The sequence below is a fragment of the Pseudophryne corroboree genome, chromosome 2, assembly GCF_028390025.1.
Source record: "Pseudophryne corroboree isolate aPseCor3 chromosome 2, aPseCor3.hap2, whole genome shotgun sequence".
Taxonomy (NCBI): Eukaryota; Metazoa; Chordata; class Amphibia; order Anura; family Myobatrachidae; genus Pseudophryne; species Pseudophryne corroboree.
The window spans coordinates 251,497,659-251,520,414 of record NC_086445.1 but is presented as its reverse complement, the minus strand read 5'-3'; the positions used below and the strand labels follow the sequence as shown (position 1 = coordinate 251,520,414).

Below are 22,756 nucleotides of genomic sequence, written 5' to 3'. Positions count from 1 at the left end.
ACCACCCATCCTCTCTTACCAACTCGGACATCTTTCTCCCATGTATTTGTTGGTGGGGGAAGTCATGGCCCTCATGCGTTCCTTTCCCCCACAACCTCCCCACTTGACGCTATCCCCTCCCACCTCCTCAGTTACCTCTCTCCTGCCTGTTCCCATCTTGCTCACCATCTCAATCTCTCCCTCTGATCAGGCACTGTCCCCTCTGCCTTCAAGCATGCTCGTCTCCCCTATTCTTAAAAATCCTACCCTTGATCCAAACACTCTCTCCAACTATCGACCCAACACTCTCCTCCCTTTTGCCTCCAAACTCTCCACTGAAACTGCCCTCACAACAGTCTGCAATGACCTCCATGCAGCCAAATCTAAGGGCCACTACTCTCTGCTGTTTTTGACACTGGACCACCCTCTCCTTCTGCAAATCCTTTACTCTTGGTCTGCTTGATACTGCCCTCTCCTGGCCGTCCTCCTACCTCTCTGATCATTCCTTCTCCTCATGACACTACCCCAACCCCCCCCCCCCCCACACACACACACACACACACACACTTCCACTAACTGTTAGTGTCCACCAAGACTCTGTTCTTGGTCCTCTCCTTTTCTCTCTATACGTCTTCTTCAGCTGAACACAGTTCTTTTAACTTCTAATATCACCTCTATGCTGTTAACACTCAAATCTACCTTTCCTCCCCTGATCTCTCCACAGCTCTCCTCATTTGTACCTCCAACTGTCTTTCTGCCATCTCTTCCTGGATGTCCCAGAGCTTTCTTAAACTCAACATGTCTAAAGGTGCATACACACTGAGCGATATAACTGAGCAATTTTGACTATATAGTCAAAATCGCTCAGAAAGTTAGTGCATATCTCTCCATGTGTACAAAGCCAGCGATAGCGATGCGCGTCCCCGCTAGGACGCTATCGCTGCTAAAAATAGACTGTGCAGGCAAGTCAATTTTGGCTATGTCGCTGGAAAAGAAAAAGCATCCCCTTGCTTGAATGAGTTAGCCAAAATCACTGGTAAAGTTAGTCAAAAATCGCTGGAAAAGCTAGTCAAAATCTCCCACTGCCAGTTCAAGGGAAATCGCTCAGTCAAAATCTCTCAGTCAAAATCTCTCCGTGTGTATGCACCTTAAGACCGAGCTGATCATCTTCCCACCCTCCCGCACAAACTCACCTCCCACAATCTCATTATCCATTGATGGGGGCTAGAGGAGATAGTTGTGCCAAGTACACCGTCTTGGCATAATCCTTGGCTCCTCCCTCTCTTTCAAACCACACATTCAGCACCTCTCACAAACCAGTCATTTTCATCTCAAACATTTCCAGGATCAGACCTTTTCTCACCCAGGATGCCACTAAGATCATTATTCACTCACTGATTTCCAGATTGGATTACTGTAATCTTCTAACTGGCCTCCCTGACAATTACCTCTCTCCACTCCAATCTATCCTCAATGCTGCAGCCCGGTTCATCCACCTCCCCTCTCCTACAAGCCCTTCACTGGCTTCCCTTCCATTTCAGAATCCAATTCAAACTTCTCACACTCACTTACAAAGCCCTCACCCACTCCTCTCCCATTTACATCTCTGACCTTATCTCCTTTTACTCCCCTACCAATCCTCTTCGCTCTGCTAATGCACGCCAACTCTTCTGTCTTCTGATTACGTCCTCCCACTCCTATCTCCAAGATTTTTCACGTGCTGCTCCCTCTCACTGTCATTCTTTACCTCTCCCCCTCAGACTCTCCACAGAACTTCAAACGGGCTCTTAAGACCCACTTCTTTACCAAACCCAGCCAAATCTCATCCTAACCCTCTGTCCCATGCTCCGTTTACCCCATCTGTGTCACCCCTGTCTGCCCCTCCCCTTTATAATGTAAGCTCTCACAAGTAGGGCCCTCTTCCCTCATGTGCTTATTCTTTTCTTACTTTAATAATCCTCAACTGCCCAATTCATGCAGTTTGTTGGCCACCTTGGAACTTCTGTCGTTTACTGGTGTAGTTATGCTTAGTTACCCTGTACTTGTCCTATATTGTCTTCAACCATAAGTCAGTGTTTTCCGCTTCTGATTATGTGCATATTTACTCTAACTGGGCGCTGCAGACCCCTTGTTGCGCTATATAAGGATAATAAATACAGATCCAATCAATAAAACTAGTCAGATGAAATATGTGCAGTGCTTCCCCTTGTGGCATCAACCTCACAGAATTTACTGTCTGACACAATCACTCACAAAACTCATTTCTGACTTACCCCGATAATTTGCGCGGTTGGTCCCAGGAAGGACTGGTAATGTGACAGTGTGAACAGGTAGCCTTGGTCATCTGACCCAGGTCCCGTTCACAGCATTGGGAAAGCCGCATTCAGTGTAAGGAAAGGTTATCGCCAAGTGCCGGCATCACACACACCTGCAGTGTAAACAATGCAGACTTGAAAATAACTTGGGTCAAAGCCATGGTATGAAATGTGTCCCATATTAGAGGAGTGTTCCAAATCCTAGGTCAGGCCAGGGACCTTGATGTATAATAATTTTTCAGTTCTCCTTATAGCACCTGCAGAGGAGACACCCTGATCATTACTGCATGTACTGGTTTATCTCAGCTGCTCAATTGTTACCACTCCCCTCCACGCAACCCAACTGTCATAACCTTCTAGATAAGAGTTCCCACTTCTGTATTACAGGTGTACCTGGCTAGGAATAAATAACGTAAAACCTTCCAATATTAGTAGCACATGTACCATTTTTACAGGTATTCAATTCTGGTGCATCACACGTTGAACCATTCGCAGTAAGTCACATCCACCAGTATTGCATCTCTTCATAACGGTGCAAGGAAAACCGGGCGATGTCTTTGTAAATACCAAATATGTTCCAGAATGTACCAGTAACAGAAGGGGCATAAATAATCAAGCAGTTATAGCTCAAATAATTTTTTTTAAATAGTTATGCCATATGGATTAGTCAGTTTTAGGATGTATGAGCAATAGGACTACCGTTCATCACCAGCTGCCTACAGAAGACTTTGTAACCATATGTAGATATAGAGTTTAGATGACAGCTAGTGTGGCCTCACTTCCAGCTGTGACCATGTATAATGAACAGTTTAAGGAGGTGAGAGAAGTGGGTGGGATGAAGACCTTGTTTTTCCTATTTGCTAAAAAGTGCACAGGGGAAAGCTGTGGGCCTAGGAATTAGATACTATTTTCTACTATAAACCATTTTAGTTTAGAACGTTTAAAAGGCTTAGGTATGCTTCTGTGTTTTAGCCATAGAAACATAGAAACATAGAATTTGTCGGCAGATAAGAACCACTTGGCCCATCTAGTCTGCCCCTTTTTTTTTTTTATATATTATTTTTTTTTATCACTAACCTTATTTGATCCTTATTTTTTTGTAAGCCATGCCAAGCTCTAGGCTGCTACATTTTGCCTATGTCAGTTTGTGCTGTAAAAGCAAAACATTAACAAGCCAAAGAGGACATCCCTCCACAATTCCATTCCAAAATGTAAAATCTGCTTTAAACTGTAGGACCCAGCACAACCTCGTTTAGAGCGTTCATAGGCCCTCATTCCGAGTTGTTCGCTCGCTAGCCGCTTTTCACAGCAGTACACACGCTAAGCCGCCGCCCTCTGGGAGTGTATCTTAGCAGAATTGCGAACGAAGTATTCACAATATTGCGAAAAGATTTTTCTGTGCAGTTTGAGTAGCTCGAGACTTACTCTTCCAGTGCGATCAGTTCAGTGCTTGTCGTTCCTGGTTTGACGTCACAAACACACCCAGCATTCGCCCAAACACTCCGTTTCTTCAGCCACGCCCGCGTTTTTCACAGAAACATCAGCGCTTTTTCACACACTCCCATAAAACGGCCAGTTTCCGCCCAGAAACACCCACTTCCTGTCAATCACACTCCGATCACCAGAACGAAGAAAAACCTTGTAATGCCGTGAGTAAAATACCAAACTTTTTAGCAAATTTACTTGGCGCAGTCACAGTGCGAACATTGCGCATGCGCAATTAACGGAAAATCGCTGCGATGCGAAGAAAATTACAGAGCGAACAACTCGGAATGAGGGCCATAGTTCAAGAGCCTCTGTGGGGGAACAGACCTACTGGAAGCTTAATACACAGCAGCAAGCTTTTCTTACCGAGTCACTGTCACTTCTCAATTTCTGCACTTCTTTGCATTGAAAATGCCCATCAGCCAAAGGCCACGCATCTGTGTTGAATTTAAAAGCACTCATTCTAGAAAAATGTATCCCTATGAAAATGTGACATTAATTTATCCTACAGAATACAGAAAGCATATACTACATCTGCTTACAAAGCCATGTAGCTTTAGCACTTCATATGAAACATTAAAGCCTATTCTACACAAACTTGCCACATTTTCTTGGCTTTAACCATTTTCTACACAAGTCTAGACCATAAGTGACCAGTCCGAACGGTGCGATTAAGAAGGCAACATAAAGTGAAAACACAATGTTGAAGCATCAGCACTCGGGAGCTTTATAGAAATGACCATTAGCTGTACTGGTATCAGGAAACCTTGTAAAGTCAGACTAACTTAATGCCTTTAGAAAAGTTTTGAAGGCCTATTACATTTTGTTGCTACGGGGGTGATTCAAATGTTTGTATGGGGCCCCATCACAGCAATTCAATTGTTGCCCAATACTTTCTACATGCCCAAATATATGGGATTAGCAGCGACACAATCTAAAGTCTTGGTTAGGGCAAACTGCCAGAACCACAGACTTTTCACTGCTCGGGAGGTGTTTGGAAGGGGAAAAAATAAAAAAAAAAAATTGAAGTTTTTACAGGTACACCCTATATCTCAACCTATTACCTCACTGCCATATATAGAGCATATTAAAAGGATATCATACAAAAAGCACATTATTTGATTAATCACAATTCAGTGTTGGCAGGGATCTACCTTCACAAAATAACTTCTGCTTTAGGGGGAGATTCATGTTATCCCTGCAGCTAAACCCCATCTATTTGGGTGCAATCAGTTTGATAAAAAATAAATAAATTTGAATTGAGACTCCCGATCACCTGTCATTTTACATGGGAGATCAGGAACACAAAAACAATTATATCAGCCCCTAAAGTTCTACACTTTCTTCACTGTCCTTCAGAGCTGAGTGTTAAGGTGTGTACACACTGGCCGATATATTGCAGGTCTGTCGGCCAGTGTGTATGAGCAATATGTCCGAACGCAGTCATTCACAGACATAGCGCGTAGGCCCTGCAGCACAGCAGACTACCAATATATCCAACAATTTTTGGGCAAATTGCGCTGAGTGTTCGGGTGGTCAGCTGACCGCACGTACACTTGCTGCAGACGCCAGCAGTGATTGACAGCACAAATGGGCGGGCGCATGTAAATACTCACCCAGTTTGTGATATCAGCCTCGGCGAATTGGGAAGTGTGTATGCAGAACACACTGCCCAGTTCGTTTGTAGATATATCTGTAGATCAATTGATCTGCAGATATAGCTACTAGTGTCTACTCAGCATCAAGTCGCAAGAACTGGCATTCTCCAATTTAAATGCTGTTTGCGCCACACTAAGGCACAATAGCATTGCGGCACTAGTTTTGTCAGATTTCTGCTCACACCTCGGAGTGGTGTGAGCAGAAGTCATGCAGTCGAACTTAACAGCACGCTGAATTGAATAGCTCTAGGACCTCCTTCCCAACACTATTAACAGTGAGCTGAATCGACCCCAAAGCGCTTTATGCAGTCTGACGATGGCGTAGACTAATGGGGCAAAACTACAAAAGCTTAACTTTTAGAAGTTTAGTACATAGGTGTCAGACTAGTCCCCGTTGAGGAAAATGGATAGTGTTCTTCAGCACTAATTAGCCTTGCAGAAAAAGAAAACACTTGATAAATAGGCCCCTCTTTTTGGGGCCATCAGTTTCCACAGTTGTACGCTTCGCTTCTTCCCTTTCCTCCCCCCCCCCCGTCGGTGTAAGTATAAGAGGAGTGCACAGAGCAGGTATCATGTCATATGACGAATGACGCTAGGAGCAGCCAGGACAAACAGCTGCTGCTAATGTGATTACACCTGGGTTGGGGCAGGAGGCCCGGCGATCACACACAGGATTTATGATGATATTTATCTCCAGCATAGACTCCCAGCCCAGGCAGGGAGCCAGCGGCAGCCGCCACCCCCGGGGAGGATGCGGGCAGGGGCACGGGTACTTACCGCTAGCTAGGTGCTCGGGCTGCGGGGAAGGGGGGACAGTTAGACACAAGTCACTCACCCAGAACAACAAGTTGAAAATAAAGACGAGATATTTCACACATTTCATTCCTCCATCGACAGCCATCCTGTAGCCGCGCCTGGGAACACAGAGGGGACAGAAGAAGCAGCGTTACCCCTATGTGCAGTACATAACTCAATGGCCGCGGCGCTGCGCCTCCCTGCCAGAGATGTCCGGTTACACCCTGCTGAGCAGACAGCGGAACACAGCGCCGGGCACGGGAGAAAGCCTGGTCCGCTATTACAGTACACACGCAGCGTATGTACAGGGTATAAGTAGCAGCCCGACACGCCGCACTCACCTCTGCCCCAACTTAGTGCACAACTGCTGCTGCTTCTCGTCCCCGAGTCCCTGCCGCCCGTAGCTGTACACACCAGACACTGCGTGACGAGCTCAGTGATTGAGCAGAAACTAAGCAGCACAACACACACCGCCCCCTCCCCCCAGCTAAATAGCCTGCCCCCGCAACTCTGCAACTCCTGCTGCGGTCATATGACCCTGCCTGGTGGCTGATGATGCTGCTGCTGCCGCCGCTGCCTTCCTGGCTGCAGGGTGTGTGCTGCTGGACGTAATGCTGGGAGTGGGAACCCCCTCACCTATGAGTATTACTCATACTTACACAGTGACTGATCAGTGTGTGCTGGCGGTATTGCGCAGTATGAATAAACACTCCAGAGCTGCTAGCTCTCCCTGATATTCACAAGTTCTACAGCTGTAGCTCTGGAAATATTTGTTTTTCCATCTTGACTACTTGGTCAAACAGTGTCTTATAGTCTGTATATTTAATGGCACTTCCCCTAATTGTTCCCATTCTGTAGTATGAATAGTTATAGACAAGGAATGCTTAAAATCGCAAAATAAATATTCCGTAATCATATTGGGGTGGGAACTGTAGAACACCAATGTCTGTCAAGAGGGCACTGAAAGTGACGATTTAAGCTAGGGGGATGCAGTTAATATACCGGCTGTCGGGATCCCGGAGATCAGGAGACTGACGCCAGAATCCCAACCGCTGGTGATATGCTGACTGACGGAATCCCGAACAATACAGGTTATTCCACTCAGAGGCGTCACTAGGGTTGGTGTCACCCGGTGTGGTAACTCATGGTGTCACCCCCCATGGACTTCCTCCCATATCACACCACACGGAATCCTTAGTAATGTTTTTGTACTAGTTTTACTTGTAAATCACAATTCCTGTATATCACTGAATGCAATGGCAATAGTAGTGACATAGGACACTATTCAGGTTGGTTTGCATATTCTGCTAAAAAGCAGAATCTGCAATCATTTCTGTAGCATGCTGGGGGCAGGGCCGTCTTTTCGTATGGGCTCAATGGGCTCTTGCCCAAGGGCCCCAGGAGATTAAGGGCCCTAGGCTGATAGCTGAGGGTCCCCTCTTTCCAGGGGTACCAGATTTTTTAAAATCGGCCCTGGGGAACCGGAGATATCCGACTTGAAACCAGTGGTCCCCATCCAAGCCTATTAATTGCTCTTCCCAGACAGATATCTCAGGTTTTGTCTGACTTAGAGTTTTTCTGAGGGTATAATCCAAAAGCTGTGACTCTCCCCTTTCAGTGAATACTAGCAGCTTGTCTCTACTATGCCCAGAACTAGAGATATCAGCCTTCAAGCAGCTGGTCCCTGCTGCAGCTCCACACACCTAATATGCAGTTTTAGATTTGCGTTGGTGAATTGCTCTGGCTCCTGAACTCTGAACCCCAAGTCCCCAGAACCATCTGAAAGGTGGGACTCTCTAGTTTTTTATTCCATTTAAAGCTAAGAAATATATTTTCAGGAACTTGAGATATCTGCAGTCAAGCAAGCTGCCCTCCCACCAAAAAATAATAAATATGAAGCCCACTCCACTATCGACCCCTTCCCTACATATTAAACACCCCATACCATCCTGGAAGCCCCTTCACTCAGCCCAATGCCCCCTTCTACAGTTTAGCCCCATCTGTGCAGTAAAGGCAATATTAGCAGAAATGACTGCTCCAGGTCCTACATGCTGAGCAGAAGATAGAGCACCCCCTACCTCCCGTGGGACATCAAAGCTGCCGCTGATAGCACCCCCAACCCCTACCTCTGAAGGATGGGTAGGGGGCCCAGCACATTGCTGTGCCCAGGGGCCTACACTACTGTTAAGACGACCCTGGCTGGGGGCCGTCCAGCATGCTAATTGGCATCCAGTGATGCGATCGCAAAATAATTGAGATTCCATCGCTGGAGCAGAAACTACGGATGATCCCCTGCAGACGTAGCCACCCCAAAAAAGCTCTGACCCCCTTTTGCAGCTATGCCGACCCCCAATGCCCGCCGCCAGTGGCGTAACTAGACATTTTAGTGCTGTGTGCAAGATAGAGCATTGGTGCCAACCTGCATGTAAAACAGGGGCAGGGTGCGCCGTAGGCGCACGCAAAATATATAGGGGCGTGGCTTCATGGGGAAGGGGTGTGGCCACAAAATAATACCAATTCATATTACGTACGGTGCACAGTAGTCTCCATTATTCAAATTACGCCGCACAGTAGCATCACTACACCAGGTAGAGCCCCTTTTACACATTACGGCAGACAGCGCCCCCTTTTTACACATTACGGCAGACAGCGTCCCCTTTTTACACATTACGGCAGACAGCATCCCCTTTTTACACATTACGGCAGACAGCGTCCCCCTTTTTACACATTACGGCAGACAGCGTCCCCCTTTTTACACATTACGCCAGACAGCGTCCCCTTTTTACACATTACGGCAAACAGCGTCACCTTTTTACACATTACGGCAGACAGCGTCCCCTTTTTACACATTACGGCAGACAGCGTCCCCCTTTTTACACATTACGGCAGACAGCGTCCCCCTTTTACACATTACGGCAGACAGCGTCCCCTTTTTACACATTACGGCAAACAGCGTCCCCTTTTTACACATTACGGCAGACAGCGTTCCCTTTTTACACATTACGGCAAACAGCGTCCCCTTTTTACACATTACGCCAGACAGCGTCCCCTTTTTACACATTACGGCAGACAGCGTCCCCCTTTTTACACATTACGGCAGACAGCGTCCCCTTTTTACACATTACGGCAGACAGCGTCCCCTTTTTACACATTACGGCAAACAGCGTCCCCTTTTTACACATTACGGCAGACAGCGTCCCCTTTTTACACATTACAGCAAACAGCGTCCCCTTTTTACACATTACGGCAGACAGAATAGATTATACTTACCATTTCTCCACTGGCTCAGTCAGTCAGGCTCCTCAGTGCTGGCAGCTCCGGGGGCAGGGGAGAAGGAAGAGGAGGGAGGGGGAGGAGGGAGGGATCCGCAGCAGTGCACTGTAATTGCCGATGGCGCCGCTGCAGCTGTCCCTATCCTTCCGCATTGGCTGGCCGCCGCTGCTGTGCATGCTGGTATGAGGGAAGCGCATCCCAGCAGTCACAGCAGCGGCGGCCAGCTTATGTGGAATGAGAGGGAAAGCTACAGCGGCGTTGCCACCAATTAAAAATATTGTATTCAATGACCTTCAGGCTGTGTTTGTAAGGTGTATATGAAATATACAGTAATGCATTCTGTGCTTAGACTTGGGTCTCATCGCGATGATATCTCCTTATGGTATGCAATTATTCGAAAATACGGAAAAAGCCTATATCTAAAATACGTCTGGTCCTAAGCATTTTGGATGTAGGAGACTCAACCTGTATTATTACTATCTGTCAATTACTGTCCGCTGTTTGTTTTATGGTATTCGGATCACATTAACCTTAGATTAGTATGCAGGTGAGCATAAAGTAATGACTTAATTTTCTCCAAATCCGTAAAAAAAAAACTTCAATGTAAATACAATACAAATTACATTCTGAAACATAAATCTCAATGCACAATTATTGCACCAGAAGGCGACAGCTCACAACATTTCTTTATAACACACCTTCATATACAGTAAATGGAGAGAAATGAAGATTACAGTCAGGGCTGCCATTAGAAATTGTGGGGCCTGGGACTGATAAAATAGGCAGCCCTCCCACCCTACCCCTGACTGAGATGTTGGGGCCCCCACCTAAACCAGCCCACCGCCACTACTAGTATGTCCCTTACCTTGAAAAAAATGTAATAAGTGAAGAATGAAAGATAAAAATTCTATACTTAAAAAGAAAAATAATAAAAAAGGTATAATAATGAAATTACAGGTTGAGCATCCCTTATCCAAAATGCTTGGGACCAGAGGTATTTTGGATATGGGATTTTTCCGTATTTTGGAATAATTGCATACCACAATGAGATATCATGGTGATGGTACCTAAATCTAAGCACAGAATGCATTTATGTTACATATACATCTTATACACACAGCCTGAAGGTAATTTTAGCCAATATTTTTTATAACTTTGTGCATTAAACAAAGTGTGTCTACATTCACACAATTCATTTATGTTTCATATACAACTTATACACACAGTCTGAAGGTCATTTAATACAATATTTTTAATAACTTTGTGTATTAAACATAGTTTGTGTACATTGAGCCATCAGAAAACAAAGGTTTCACTATCTCACTCTCACTCAAAAAAGTCCGTATTTCGGAATATTCCGTATTTCGGAATATTTGGATATGGGATACTCAACCTGTATATGAAAAAAAAGCACATAAACAGCTTCACCTTGGGGGTGTGGCAAAGGTGTCATTGACGCAGGAACCAGGAGCACCATTCAATGGATCTCCATGCAAGCACACTAACCGCTGGATCCCAGGTACGGTACATATAGCTGCTCTGTGGCTGTTTGGAGCTGTGCATCGCCAGACTCACACAGATGATGGGAGCTGTAGGCGGCTGTAGCCTTAATATTTTGGTTGCAGGAGCCTGTCCCGTGGTTGAGACACAGTGGCCAGCCATAAGTGAAGGACGGGTCTTCACCGATGCTGCTCTTATATGGCCTCCCTAGCAGCTCGACAGGTTGGGAAAATAGGGCAGAAGGGGAGGGGAGGGGTGGTGTTGGGGGGGTCATCCATGCCTCTGCCGCAAACACCTCTCCCTACCCCCTTCTCCTAGCAGCACCTCACCTCACCTTTTCTTCTGTGAGCGCACTTGAACTTCTTGAACTTGTCAGCTCCTCTCCCTGTGCAGAACACGGAGCGGACGCAGCACAAAACTGAGCCCGGCCCCCGCTCCAGCGACGTCAGAACAAAAGCTCCACTGCGCTTGGTAGTATGGGAGCTGGAGCCTCAGTAGCGAGCAACTCTGGATCCCCTTCGTGGAGAGGACCCCTCCAGTGTCCGGCTGCAGTGCGCGCGTGTGTAAGGGGACCAGACATTAGGGGGTGCCTGTGCGCATCGGGCACCCCCGTGCGCACGCCTATTATGGGGGTGCGTGTGAGTGGGCGTCTCGTCTTGGTGTCACCCTATTGAATGGTGACACCCGGGTGCGGGCCGCACTCCCCGCACCCACCTCATGACGCCACTGATTCCACTCAATTGATGGGTCTACGCCACCAACTGAGTGGGAATATAATCTGTGGCGCGTGAAATGAGCCACCGGGCCCAAAGCGCATACTCTCCAACATGACCCGACCCACTAGGTACAAAATGCTCTGTTTCTGGACTTCCCTCTTAATTTATTATTGCCATCACCTGTGAAGAAACAGCTTTCTTATCATTTGACTAGTTCAACACAGGTGATGTAAATCATAAATTAAGAGGGAAGTCCAGAAACAGAGCATTTTGTACCTAGTGGAACGGGTCATGTTGGAGGGTCTGAAAGCGTGGAGAGTGTAGCGAGTCCGCGAGAGGACTCGCTGCCGGGATTCCGACATACAGGATGCTGTTGTCGGTATAGTGACAGCCGGCATCCCGTCTGCCGGTCAAACGTATGTATGATTCATGTTTGTAAGCAGTGCTATTTTTCAGCAGAAATCGGCAGGAACTCGGGGTGATGTATGAAAAACGTCCTAACGGACGATATGTATCCAGGGGGTTATCACCACATTATTGCGGTGATACGCCCGCAGCCGCCGCCACAATGTATTATTGAGGCCCCCGCTGATGTGGGAGGGCGTTATCTTACCTGTCCCGCGATAGCGCACCTTCCACATCGGCTGGGCTGGTATCGCTGTCAGCGTCTTTCTGCGCATGCGCCGTTCGCCATGCTCGCGCCGCTGACAGCAGGAGACGCATGTGCGATTAGGCTGTGTGGACGTGTTTGTCCACGAGCAATAAAGTTTTAGGCTCAAAATTTCAATAATTAAATAAAAAAAAAACATCCCTGAATGCTGCTGCCACACATCGCCTGGTTGGGGGAGGCGAACCAGGCCAGCGGCCTTAGGAGGCGAAAAGTGACAGCAGAGGCAATCATACATTGCCTCTGCCCTTCGTTTCCCATTCTCTACTGCAGGGAAGCGGTAAGTGGCAGGGGCACACGGCGGGCAGTGCATACCGCGTTAACACGCCGTTCATACAGTTGGGTGCAGCGCAAAATGCTGCCTTAAGGTGCGCTGTGGTCAGCGGGAACCACAGCGCACTTTCATACATCTGCCCCTCAGTTCCTGCAAATCTCATTAAATATGACATAATCAGGAACTGGGTTCCTGAACCTGTCCTGGGCCTGAATGTATTTTCCATAAGATAAGTTTTATTTGAAAGTCCATTTTGAGTGCCTTCTTTTCTAAAAAAAAAAAAATCTGTAGATTTATGTTAAAGTCAATTTTAAGTGCCTTCTTTCTAAAATCTATCTATCTATCTATCTATCTATCTATCTATCACTTTTAAATAGCTCCACCCCCAGACTCATAGTAACTGAACCTATTTTTCCAGAAAAATAATACTGTTTGTAAGTATTGCAAAAAATCAAGCAAATGGTCAAAACCATGTTGCACTGCAGGTGGAGCAGAGAAATAGATTTGGGTGTGGTGTGTTCAAAATTAAATCTAAATTGCAGTGTAAAAATAAAGCTGTTTTAGATTTGTGTGCTACATGCAAAAGCAGACAGTACTTACCCTGCACAGAAACAATATAACCCACCCAAATCTAAATCTCACTGCGTATTGTACATCTGCCTCACCTGCAGTGAAACATGGTTTTGCCCAGTTATTTTTTTTTTGCTTTACTTACAAATATGCAAAGGCCACATGTACATGCTTCCCAGTTATGTATCTAAAGTAAGTTTACTGTATATCTAATCTGAATTATCTAGCTATCTATTTTTTTTACTACTATAGTGTAATTTGTAACAGACAGAAGTAACTTAATGGAAACACACAGCAGTAACTTAATGACAAGACAATAAAACTTTTAGCAATTGCAATATCACGATTACGCTGCAATGCACCGCACGGAGCAAGTACACTGCAGGATTGACTGTGGAACTTTTCCTTTCTAGAACACAGGGGCTTATCTATTAATAACTGGCACAATTATTAACAGTCAGTATTGCGACAACATATTTTATTTTGAATGAAAATATCCTCTCTATGTACAAAAGTTAACTCACAGGGATAGTTGTAGCGTTAATTGATGCCCCTGAAGTTACATTCCTGGTATTTTGGGGGAGTCTTTCACATTTGAGCGCATGCTCACAATGTCAGTTCCCAGAGTCAGAAGGAGCAGGGATGGCTCCAGGCCTACTAGTGCCCTGAGCGAGAAAATTGCAAAGTGCTCCCCCCACCATGCGCATGCCGAAGGCGCGCGCGCTCCTGGAAAAGTGGGTGTGGTCTCACAACTTTATATAATCAAACTATAAATAAATATATTTTCACACCCCTCTACACATACAATTAGCAGCCTTACAAATAATGCCCACAGTAGTGTTCCTTTCATAATATCTCCAGTATAGTGTCAGAAACATAATGACCCCAGTAGTGCAGTGCCAGATACACATACGCCCCCAGTAGTGCCAAATATACACCCCCATTAGTGCCAAATACACATTATATGCCCCCAGCAGTGCCAGATACACATATGCCCCCAGCAGTGCACTGCCAGATACACACTATATGCCCCACAGTGCCAGATACACATTAAATGCCCCACAATACACATTAAATGCCCCCACAGTGCCAGATACACATATGCCCCCAGTAGTGCAGTGCCAGATACACAGTATATTCCCCCAGCAGTGCCAGATACACATATGCCCCCAGTTGTACAGTGTCAGATACACATGCCCCCAGCAGTGCCAGATACACATATGCCCCCACATTGTCAGATACACATAATATGCCCCCACATTGTCAGATACACATGTATTCACAGTTCCAGATACACATAATATGCCCCCACAGTGCCAGATACACATGCCCCCCAGTGCCAGATACACATAATATGCCTCCACAGTGTCAGATACACATAATATGCCCCCACATTATCAGATACACATGTATTGACAGTGCCAGATACACATAATATGCCCCCCACAGTGCCAGATACACATTATATGCCCCCACAGTGCCAGATACACATATGCCCCCAGTAGTGCAGTGCCAGATACACATTATACGCCCCCAGCAGTGCCAGATACACATTATATTCCCCCAGCAGTGCCAGATACACATATGCCCCCAGTTGTGCAGTATCAGATACACATATGCCCCCAGCAGTTCCAGATACACATTATATGCTTCCACGGTGCCAGATACACATCATATGCCCCCACATTGTCAGATACACATGTATTCACAGTGCCAGATACACATAATATGCCCCCACAGTTCCAGATACACATGCCCCCCAGTGTCAGATACACATAATATGCCTCCACAGTGCCAGATACACATAATATGCCCCCACATTGTCAGATATACATGTATTGACAGTGCCAGATACACATAATATGCCCCCACACAGTGCCAGATACACATGCCCCCCCACACAGGGCCAGATACACATGCCCCCACACAGTGCCAGATACACATGTCTCCCACACATTGGCAGATACACATACGATGCCCCCACAGTGCCAGATACACATGCCCATCACACAGTGCCAGATACACATGCCTCCCATACAGTGCCAGATACACATAATATGCACCCCAAATGGTGCCAGATACATATGCCCCCCACACAGTGCCAGATACACTTGCCCATTACTCAGTGCCAGATACTCATGCCCCCCACACAGTGTCAGATACAAATGCCCCCCACACAGTGCCAGATACACATGCCCCCCACACAGTATCAGATACACATGCCCGGTCATTGTAGTACTTCTCTCCGGTGCACACCGGGGTCTTCCCCCAGCAGCACACAGGTATACTAGAAGAGGAGCCCCGGGGTCAGCAGTCCGGGGGAGCTGGACAGCAGCCGAGGAGGGAGAGCCGCAGAGCGGGGAGATCCAGGCAGACAGTAAGCCAGAGCAGCCTGAAGATCCCCCGTGCATCCTGTGCTGCCACTGCCGGTGTCTTGGGGAGGAGACTCGGCAGTGTGACAGCCAGAACCGGGAGCCAGTGGTGCAGAGCGGGGAGAGCTGGGGGAGGGGGAAGCACGGGGTGCGGAGGGGGTGCAGAGTGGGGAGAGCAGGGGGGATAGCTGCTGCTGAGAGCCGGGAGGGGGGCCACGGTGAACGGAGTACGGAGGGAGGTATGCAGAGCGGGGAAAGCAGGGGGAGATTGCTGCTGCTGCGAGCTGGGGGGAGAGGTGCAGTGTACGGGGAGGGAGGTGGAGAGCAGGAGGAATTAGAGACGGAGATGGATCCGTGAGCCAATATGGTGGTGAGAAATCGGCGCACCCCATTGAGGGTGGCGCCCTGCGCGATCGCATGTGTCGAACGTGCCTAGAGTTGGCCCTGGGAAGGATGCTGCAGGAGAGGGATCGGAAGATCTCTCTCCTGCAAGAATACCTCCATAGGTATAAAGCAGTTTACACCATCTCAGTAAACCAATGGGGCCAAACTCCGAAAAACGAGTTTGGTACATAGGGGTCAGATCGTAGTCCCCACTGATAATCTGCACTGATAGTTAGCCCCCTGGAGGAGATTTCTGTGAATTCTCTTACATTATACCCCTTTCAGATCTCCAATGCCAGATCCCATCTGGGAATTGGAAACGGGGCCTTCCCGGGTGGGATCCGGCATTGGACCCTAACGGCAGGCTTCCCGACCTGGCAATATGCTGGGATGGTTGCCACAGTGGCGGGGAGCAGAGCCGGCAGCAGGGGGTGGAGGTGGCGCTGGGAGATGAGCTCATCGCCACGCCGCTTCTCCCTATGTAGTGAACGGGGAACCCGTTTATACTGCCACTGACCCGGTATTCAACCCGGGAATAACACTGCTTATAACCCGGGTTGAATTACAGGCTCAGGCGACCCGGGAATATTCCATGGCCCCTTTCACATCGCACAATATGCCAGGTCGATACCGGGTTATTTTTGTGATGTGAAAGGGCTATTAGGACATAGCAGTGATAAATTAGATTATGAGAGGAAGCTGATGAGGCAGAGGCGGAACTACCGGCAGTGCAGGCAGTGCACTGCACTGGGGCCCGCCTCTGTCCAGGGGCCCAAGCATGTAATGAGTCAAACTGACTCATTACATGCCGCTGTGCGCTGCAGGCAACCGCTGCCCGCAGCGCACAGCCGCCCGGAGATAGGAGCTGAGCAGCGGTACAGACGGGGGAAGGAGGAGGGAGCCGGAGGACGGAGCCGCAGCAGCGCTTTGTTACTGGTGGAGGCGCTGCTGCTGCTGCTCCTCTGCTTCCCTATAGGCTGTCTTCCGAGAACAGCCTATAGGGAAGCAGAGGGGCAGCAGCAGCAGCGCCTCCACCAGTAACAAAGCGCTGCTGCGGCTCCGTCCTCCGGCTCCCTCCTCCTCATTCTCTACTGCCCGGGAATCGTCGTCTGACGCAGCTGCACCGAGGAGCCTGAGGGTAAGTATAATTCTTCTTTCTTTCTTTCTTTCTTTCTTTTTCTTTCCTTCTTTCTTTCTTGTGCCTGCCTGCCGCAATGTGTAAAAAGGGGGGACTACCTGCCGCAATGTGTAAAAAGGGGGGACTGCCTGCCGCACTGTGTAAAAAGGGGGGACTGCCTGCCGCAATGTGTAAAAAGGGGGGACTACCTGCCGCAATGTGTAAAAAGGGGGGACTGCCTGCCGCAATGTGTAAAAAGGGGGGACTACCTGCCGCAATGTGTAAAAAGGGGGGACTGCCTGCCGCAATGTGTAAAAAGGGGGGACTGCCTGCCGCACTGTGTAAAAAGGGGGGACTGCCTGCCGCAATGTGTAAAAAGGGGGGACTACCTGCCGCAATGTGTAAAAAGGGGGGACTGCCTGCCACTATGTGTAAAAAGGGGAATCTGCCTGCCGTAATGTGTAAAAATGGGGACGCTGTCTGCCGTAATGTGTAACAAGGGCACGCTGTCTGCCGTAATGTGTAAAAAGGGCACGCTGTCTGCCGTAATGTGTAACAAGGGCACGCGGTCTGCCGTTATGTGTAAAAAGGGGTAATCTGCCCGACGCTATGTGTAAAAATGGGGAATCTGCCTGCCGTAATGTGTAAAAAAGGGGGGCTGCCTGACGCTATGTGTAAAAATGGGGAATCTGCCTGCTGCTATGTGTAAAAAGGAGGAATCTGCCTGCCGTAATGTGTAAAAATGGGGACGCTGTCTGCCGTAATGTGTAACAAGGGCACGCTGTCTGACGTAATGTGTAACAAGGGCACGCTGTCTACCGTAATGTGTAAAAAGGGCACGCTGTCTGCCGTAATGTGTAACAAGGGCACGCGGTCTGCCGTTATGTGTAAAAAGGGCACGCTGTCTTCCGTTATGTGTAAAAAGGGCACGCTGTCTGCCGTTATGTGTAAAAAGGGCACGCTGTCTGCTGTAATGTGTAAAAAGAGGAATCTGTTCGCTGTAAGGTGTAAAAGGGTCTCTACCTGGTGTAGTGGTGCTACTGTGCGGCGTAATTTGAATAATGGAGACTACTGTGTTGGTATTATTTTGTGGCCACACCCCTTCCCCACGAAGCCGCGCCACTATGTATTTTTGCACGCGCCTACGGCGCGCACTGCCCCCGGGGTGGACTTGGATGGGGGGGGGGGGGGCCCAAAGCATTTTGTCGCACCTGGGCCCACCGCTTGCTTGTTCCGCCACTGTGATGAGGCACTTGCACCCACTGTAACCATTGAAGTTCTACCACTTTCGTGTAGCTAGAAACCAGTCTATGTTTGTTTCCTGGTCCCGTCGTCTGCTCTTGGATATCATTAAAAGTTGCATACAGGCTGTCTCAGAAGTATCCAACCTTCATTTGTAGTGTCATTTAAAAATTATACAGCAGACTAAAGCCTAGGACCATCCCCAGTGTTAGCCCACCCCAGATAAATTTCTTTAACCTGATCCTGCCACTAAAACAGGGAGATGAGTGTTGGGTCCAGTGTCGGACTGGAGCATAAAGGGTCCACCGGGGGTATGCAGTGGTAGGGGCCCATGAAAAGGTGTGGCCAGCCTCCAAAGGGGGTGCGGCCAGCCTCCAAAGGGGGTGTGGCCAGCCACCACAGAGGTTTGGCTAACTATTATAGAGTACCTGGTCTGGACTCCTTGATAATTTATATAGTAATTAATGCTAGTGCATGCACGATAATGTGCCAGATTAATGACAGCAATGTACTGTAGATAATACATCATAATCCTGTGTAGTATAAGGTAACATATGTATAATATATCATTCAAGTGCACAGTCTAGAACCTGATCCCTAGAGGAGGAGGCCTCCCCAGGCAGTGGGGCCTACCAGTGGTTTCCCCTGTACCCCTGTGGGCCAGTCCGAGCCTGGTTGGGTCCTCCTGCTATGGTCTTCACATTAGACAGCCCAGTCTGCTTGCCTTTGTCAACAGGGAAACCTGCAGTGTTAAGTCATAGTTTAACCAGTACAGGGCTGGGGTCTCTATGTTGGGCAGCTCAGCAGAAAAACAGCATGCCTCACCATCCGTAAGACTACCATCCTCATGCTGTAAAGCATTGTGCTCTTTACAGCACCTCAGTTCTATGGGTATTGGGGTAATGAGGAATATTGTGACCAATGAAATGGCAACTTTTTCACCTCAGTGTTCAGAGACTTCCTTATATTGGGAAGGGGGGGGGGGGGGGGTGTTCAAGTTTGTTGCCTACATGATGTCATGTTTTCAGCATGCCTGGCCATTTAAGTTACCTTATTTTTTTTTTCAATCACATATTTTATTTTATTGAAAAGGAACAATGAGTACAATTAACATATGCCAACAGTGGAATGTAATAATTATTTATTTATTTATTATTTATTAACAGTTTCTTATATAGCGCAGCAAATTCCGTTGCGCTTTACAATTTGAAATAACAATAACAAAATGGGTGATAACAAACAGTCATAGAGGTAGGAAGGCCCTGCTCGCAAGCTTACAATCTATAGGGAAATAGGCATGTGTACATAAGGAAAGGTGCTATCTATTGCATAGAATGAGAAGACATGTGAGGATATGTGTGGACTGTACAGAGTGGATGCAATTTGATAGGAAGGTTTATGAAAGTTATGTGGGCGGTTCTAGAATTTGATATGCTTGCCTGAAGAGGTGAGTTTTCAGGGAACGCTTGAAGGTTTGGAGACTAGAGGAGAGTCTTATTGTGCGTGGTAGGGCATTCCACAGAGTGGGTGCAGCCCGATAAAAGTCCAGCAATCGTGAGTGGGAGCGAGTAATGAGTGTGGATGAGAGACGCAGGTCTTGTGAAGAGCGAAGAGGTCGGGAGATATTTTGAGATAAGCGAAGTGATGTACGTTGGTGTAGTTTGGTTAATGGCCTTGTGTGTGAGTAAAAGTATTTTATATTGAATGCGGTAGAGTACAGGTAACCAATGGAGGGACTGACAGAGTGGATCTGCAGACGATGAACGTCTAGCGAGGAAGATAAGCCTCGCTGCTGCATTCAGAATGGATTACAGTGGTGAGAGTCTCGTTTTGGGAAGACCAGTTAGGAGACTATTGCAATAATCAATGCGGGAGATAATGAGATCGTGGATTAGAGTTTTAGCAGTGTCTTGTGTAAGGTATGGTCGTATTTTGGATATGTTTTTTAGATGCATGTAACATGATCTTGAGACAGATTGAATGTGGGGAACAAAGGACAGATCAGAGTCAAGGATGACACCTAGGCAGCGAGCTTGTGGGGTAGGGTAGATAGTCGAGTTTTCAACAGTGATAGAGATATCAGGTTGGTACCTACTATTGGCCGGGGGGAATATAATTAACTCTGTCTTTGAAATATTCAGTTTGAGGTGGCGAGATGTCATCCAGGATGAAATGGCAGAAAGGCATTCAGTGACACGGTCCAGTACAGATAGGGACAAGTCAGGTGAGGATAGGTAGATTTGAGTATCATCTGCATACAGATGATACTGAAAACCAAAAGAGCTGATTAGTTTACCAAGAGATGAGGTATAGATAGAGAAAAGCAGAGGACCCAAGACTGAGCCTTGCGGTACTCCAACTGAAAGAGGTAGCGAAGAGGAGGCAGATTCAGAGAAGCGAACACTGAAGGAGCGATTAGATAGGTAGGATAGGAACCAAGAAAGGGCTGTGTCTTTAAGACCTAGGGATTGTAATGTCTGTATGAGAAGAGAGTGGTCTACAGTGTCAAATGCAGCAGATAGATCTAGAAGAATAAGTAGTGAGTAATGGCCTTTAGACTTCGTAGTGACCAAATCATTAACCACTTTAGTCAGTGCTGTCTCTGTGGAGTGTTGGGAACGGAAGCCTGACTGAAGTGGGTCCAATAAAGTGTATGAGTTAAGAAAGTGTGTAAGTCGAGTGTAGGCAAGTCTCTGAAGTAGCTTAGAGAGACAAGGGAGCTGAGAGATAGGGCGGTAGTTTGAGAGAGCATTAGGGTCAGAATTTTGTTTCTTTAAAATGGGAGTAATCACTGCATGCTTGAAGAGTGAAGGAAAAATACCAGTAGAGAGAGAGAGATTACAGATGTTAGTTAAGGTAGGGATGAGCACCAGAGACAGAGCTTTACTTATTTGTGAGGGTAAAGGATCAAGAAGAGAGGTAGTGGAGAAGCAGGATGAGAAGAGTGATGATACTTCATCTTCATTTGTGGTATCAAATGAAGAAAGAGTGCCAGAGGGTTCAGGTAAAGAACGGGGCAGGTCACTGGCTGCCGAAGAGCATACCATTTCATTTCGGATCTTATCAATCTTCTCCTTGAAGTAGGAAGCAAGATCCTGTGCCTTGATAGTGGCTGGTGGGGTAGGTGAGGGAGGATTCAGAAGTGATTTAAATGTATTAAAGAGTCGTTTGGGGTTGGAGGCTTGAGCAGAGATAAGAGTTTGGAAATATGTTTGTTTGGCAGTGTCCAGGGCATTTTTATAAGAATGGTAGACAGTCTTATATGTGAGGAAGTCACTTGAAATACGAGATTTACGCCACTGACGTTCAAGTTTTCGTGTGAGTTTTTGTAGTTGTCTTGTTAATTTGGAGTGCCATGGTTGACATCTAGGCCTACGTGGAGTGTGATGGGTAGCTGGAGCCACTTCATCAAGGGCTAGTTCTAGAGTCTCATTAAGGTGTGATACAGCCATCTCAGGAGAGGTGAATGCAGAAATAGGTGAAAGCAGTTGTTGGAGTGAAGTGGAAAGTTCTTGAAGATTAATTGTGTTAATATTTCTGCGGGTTTGAGGAAGATTGGAGGACTTCAGCAACACAGGGTTTGAATTAACGGAGGAGAGCATGCAGGTGATAAGGTTGTGATCTGAGAGGGGGAAAGGAGTGTTAGTGAGTTCAGAGATGGAGCATAGTCTGGTGAATACTAGATCAAGGCAGTGGCCTTCCTGATGAGTAGAGGAGTCAGCCCATTGGGAGAGGCCAAGAGAGGAAGTTAGAGAGAGTAGTTTGGAGGCATGAGCAGCAGATTTTGGACAATCAATAGCAATATTGAAATCACCCATGATAATGGTGGAGATGTCAGAGGATAGGAAGTGAGGGAGCCAGGCAGAAAAATCTTCCAAAAATTGTTTTGGATGCCCAGGTGGACGGTAGATAGCTGCAACACGCAGAGAGAAAGGCGTGTAAACCCTAATGGAATGTACTTCAAATGATGTAAATGTGAATGATGGAACCTGTGGTAGAACAGTGTATGCAAAAGATTGGGAAAGTAAAGTCCAACTCCTCCTCCTTTATGGTTACTGGGTCTGGAGGTGTGTGTAAAGTGGAGACCACCATGTGCCAGTGCTGCAGGGGAGGCTGTGTCAGAATGTGTGATCCAGGTTTCTGTTATAGCCAGCAGATTGGTGTTGTTGGATATGAAGAGGTCATGGATGGATGTTAATTTGTTACAAACAGAGCGTGCATTCCATAAGGCACATTTTAGTGATCTGGAGGGTGATGGAAGACATGTGATGTTTATGAGGTTAGCTGGATTTCTATGTTGCTGTGAATCAGGTGAATGTGAGCGATGCAAGTGGCTGGGTCCTGGATTTGGTGAAATGTCATCAGCTATCAGAAGCAGAAGAGAGAGATAAATGTGAGTGTCAGAGGCT

General features: G+C 47.1%; 1 protein-coding gene across 1 annotated transcript in view; it reads right to left on the bottom strand.

Moving 5' to 3' along the window:
- Positions 1-6,719, bottom strand: part of CD63 (CD63 molecule) — a 70,175-nt gene extending 63,456 nt beyond the window's left edge. The window contains exons 1-2 of the mRNA XM_063952661.1: positions 6,574-6,719; positions 6,273-6,351 (exon numbers count right to left, since the gene is read on the bottom strand). Coding sequence (XP_063808731.1) covers positions 6,273-6,338 — 66 coding nt within the window. The 5' untranslated portion in view covers positions 6,339-6,351; positions 6,574-6,719. The remainder of the gene's footprint in view (positions 1-6,272; positions 6,352-6,573) is intronic.
- Positions 6,720-22,756: the final 16,037 nt, after the last annotated feature.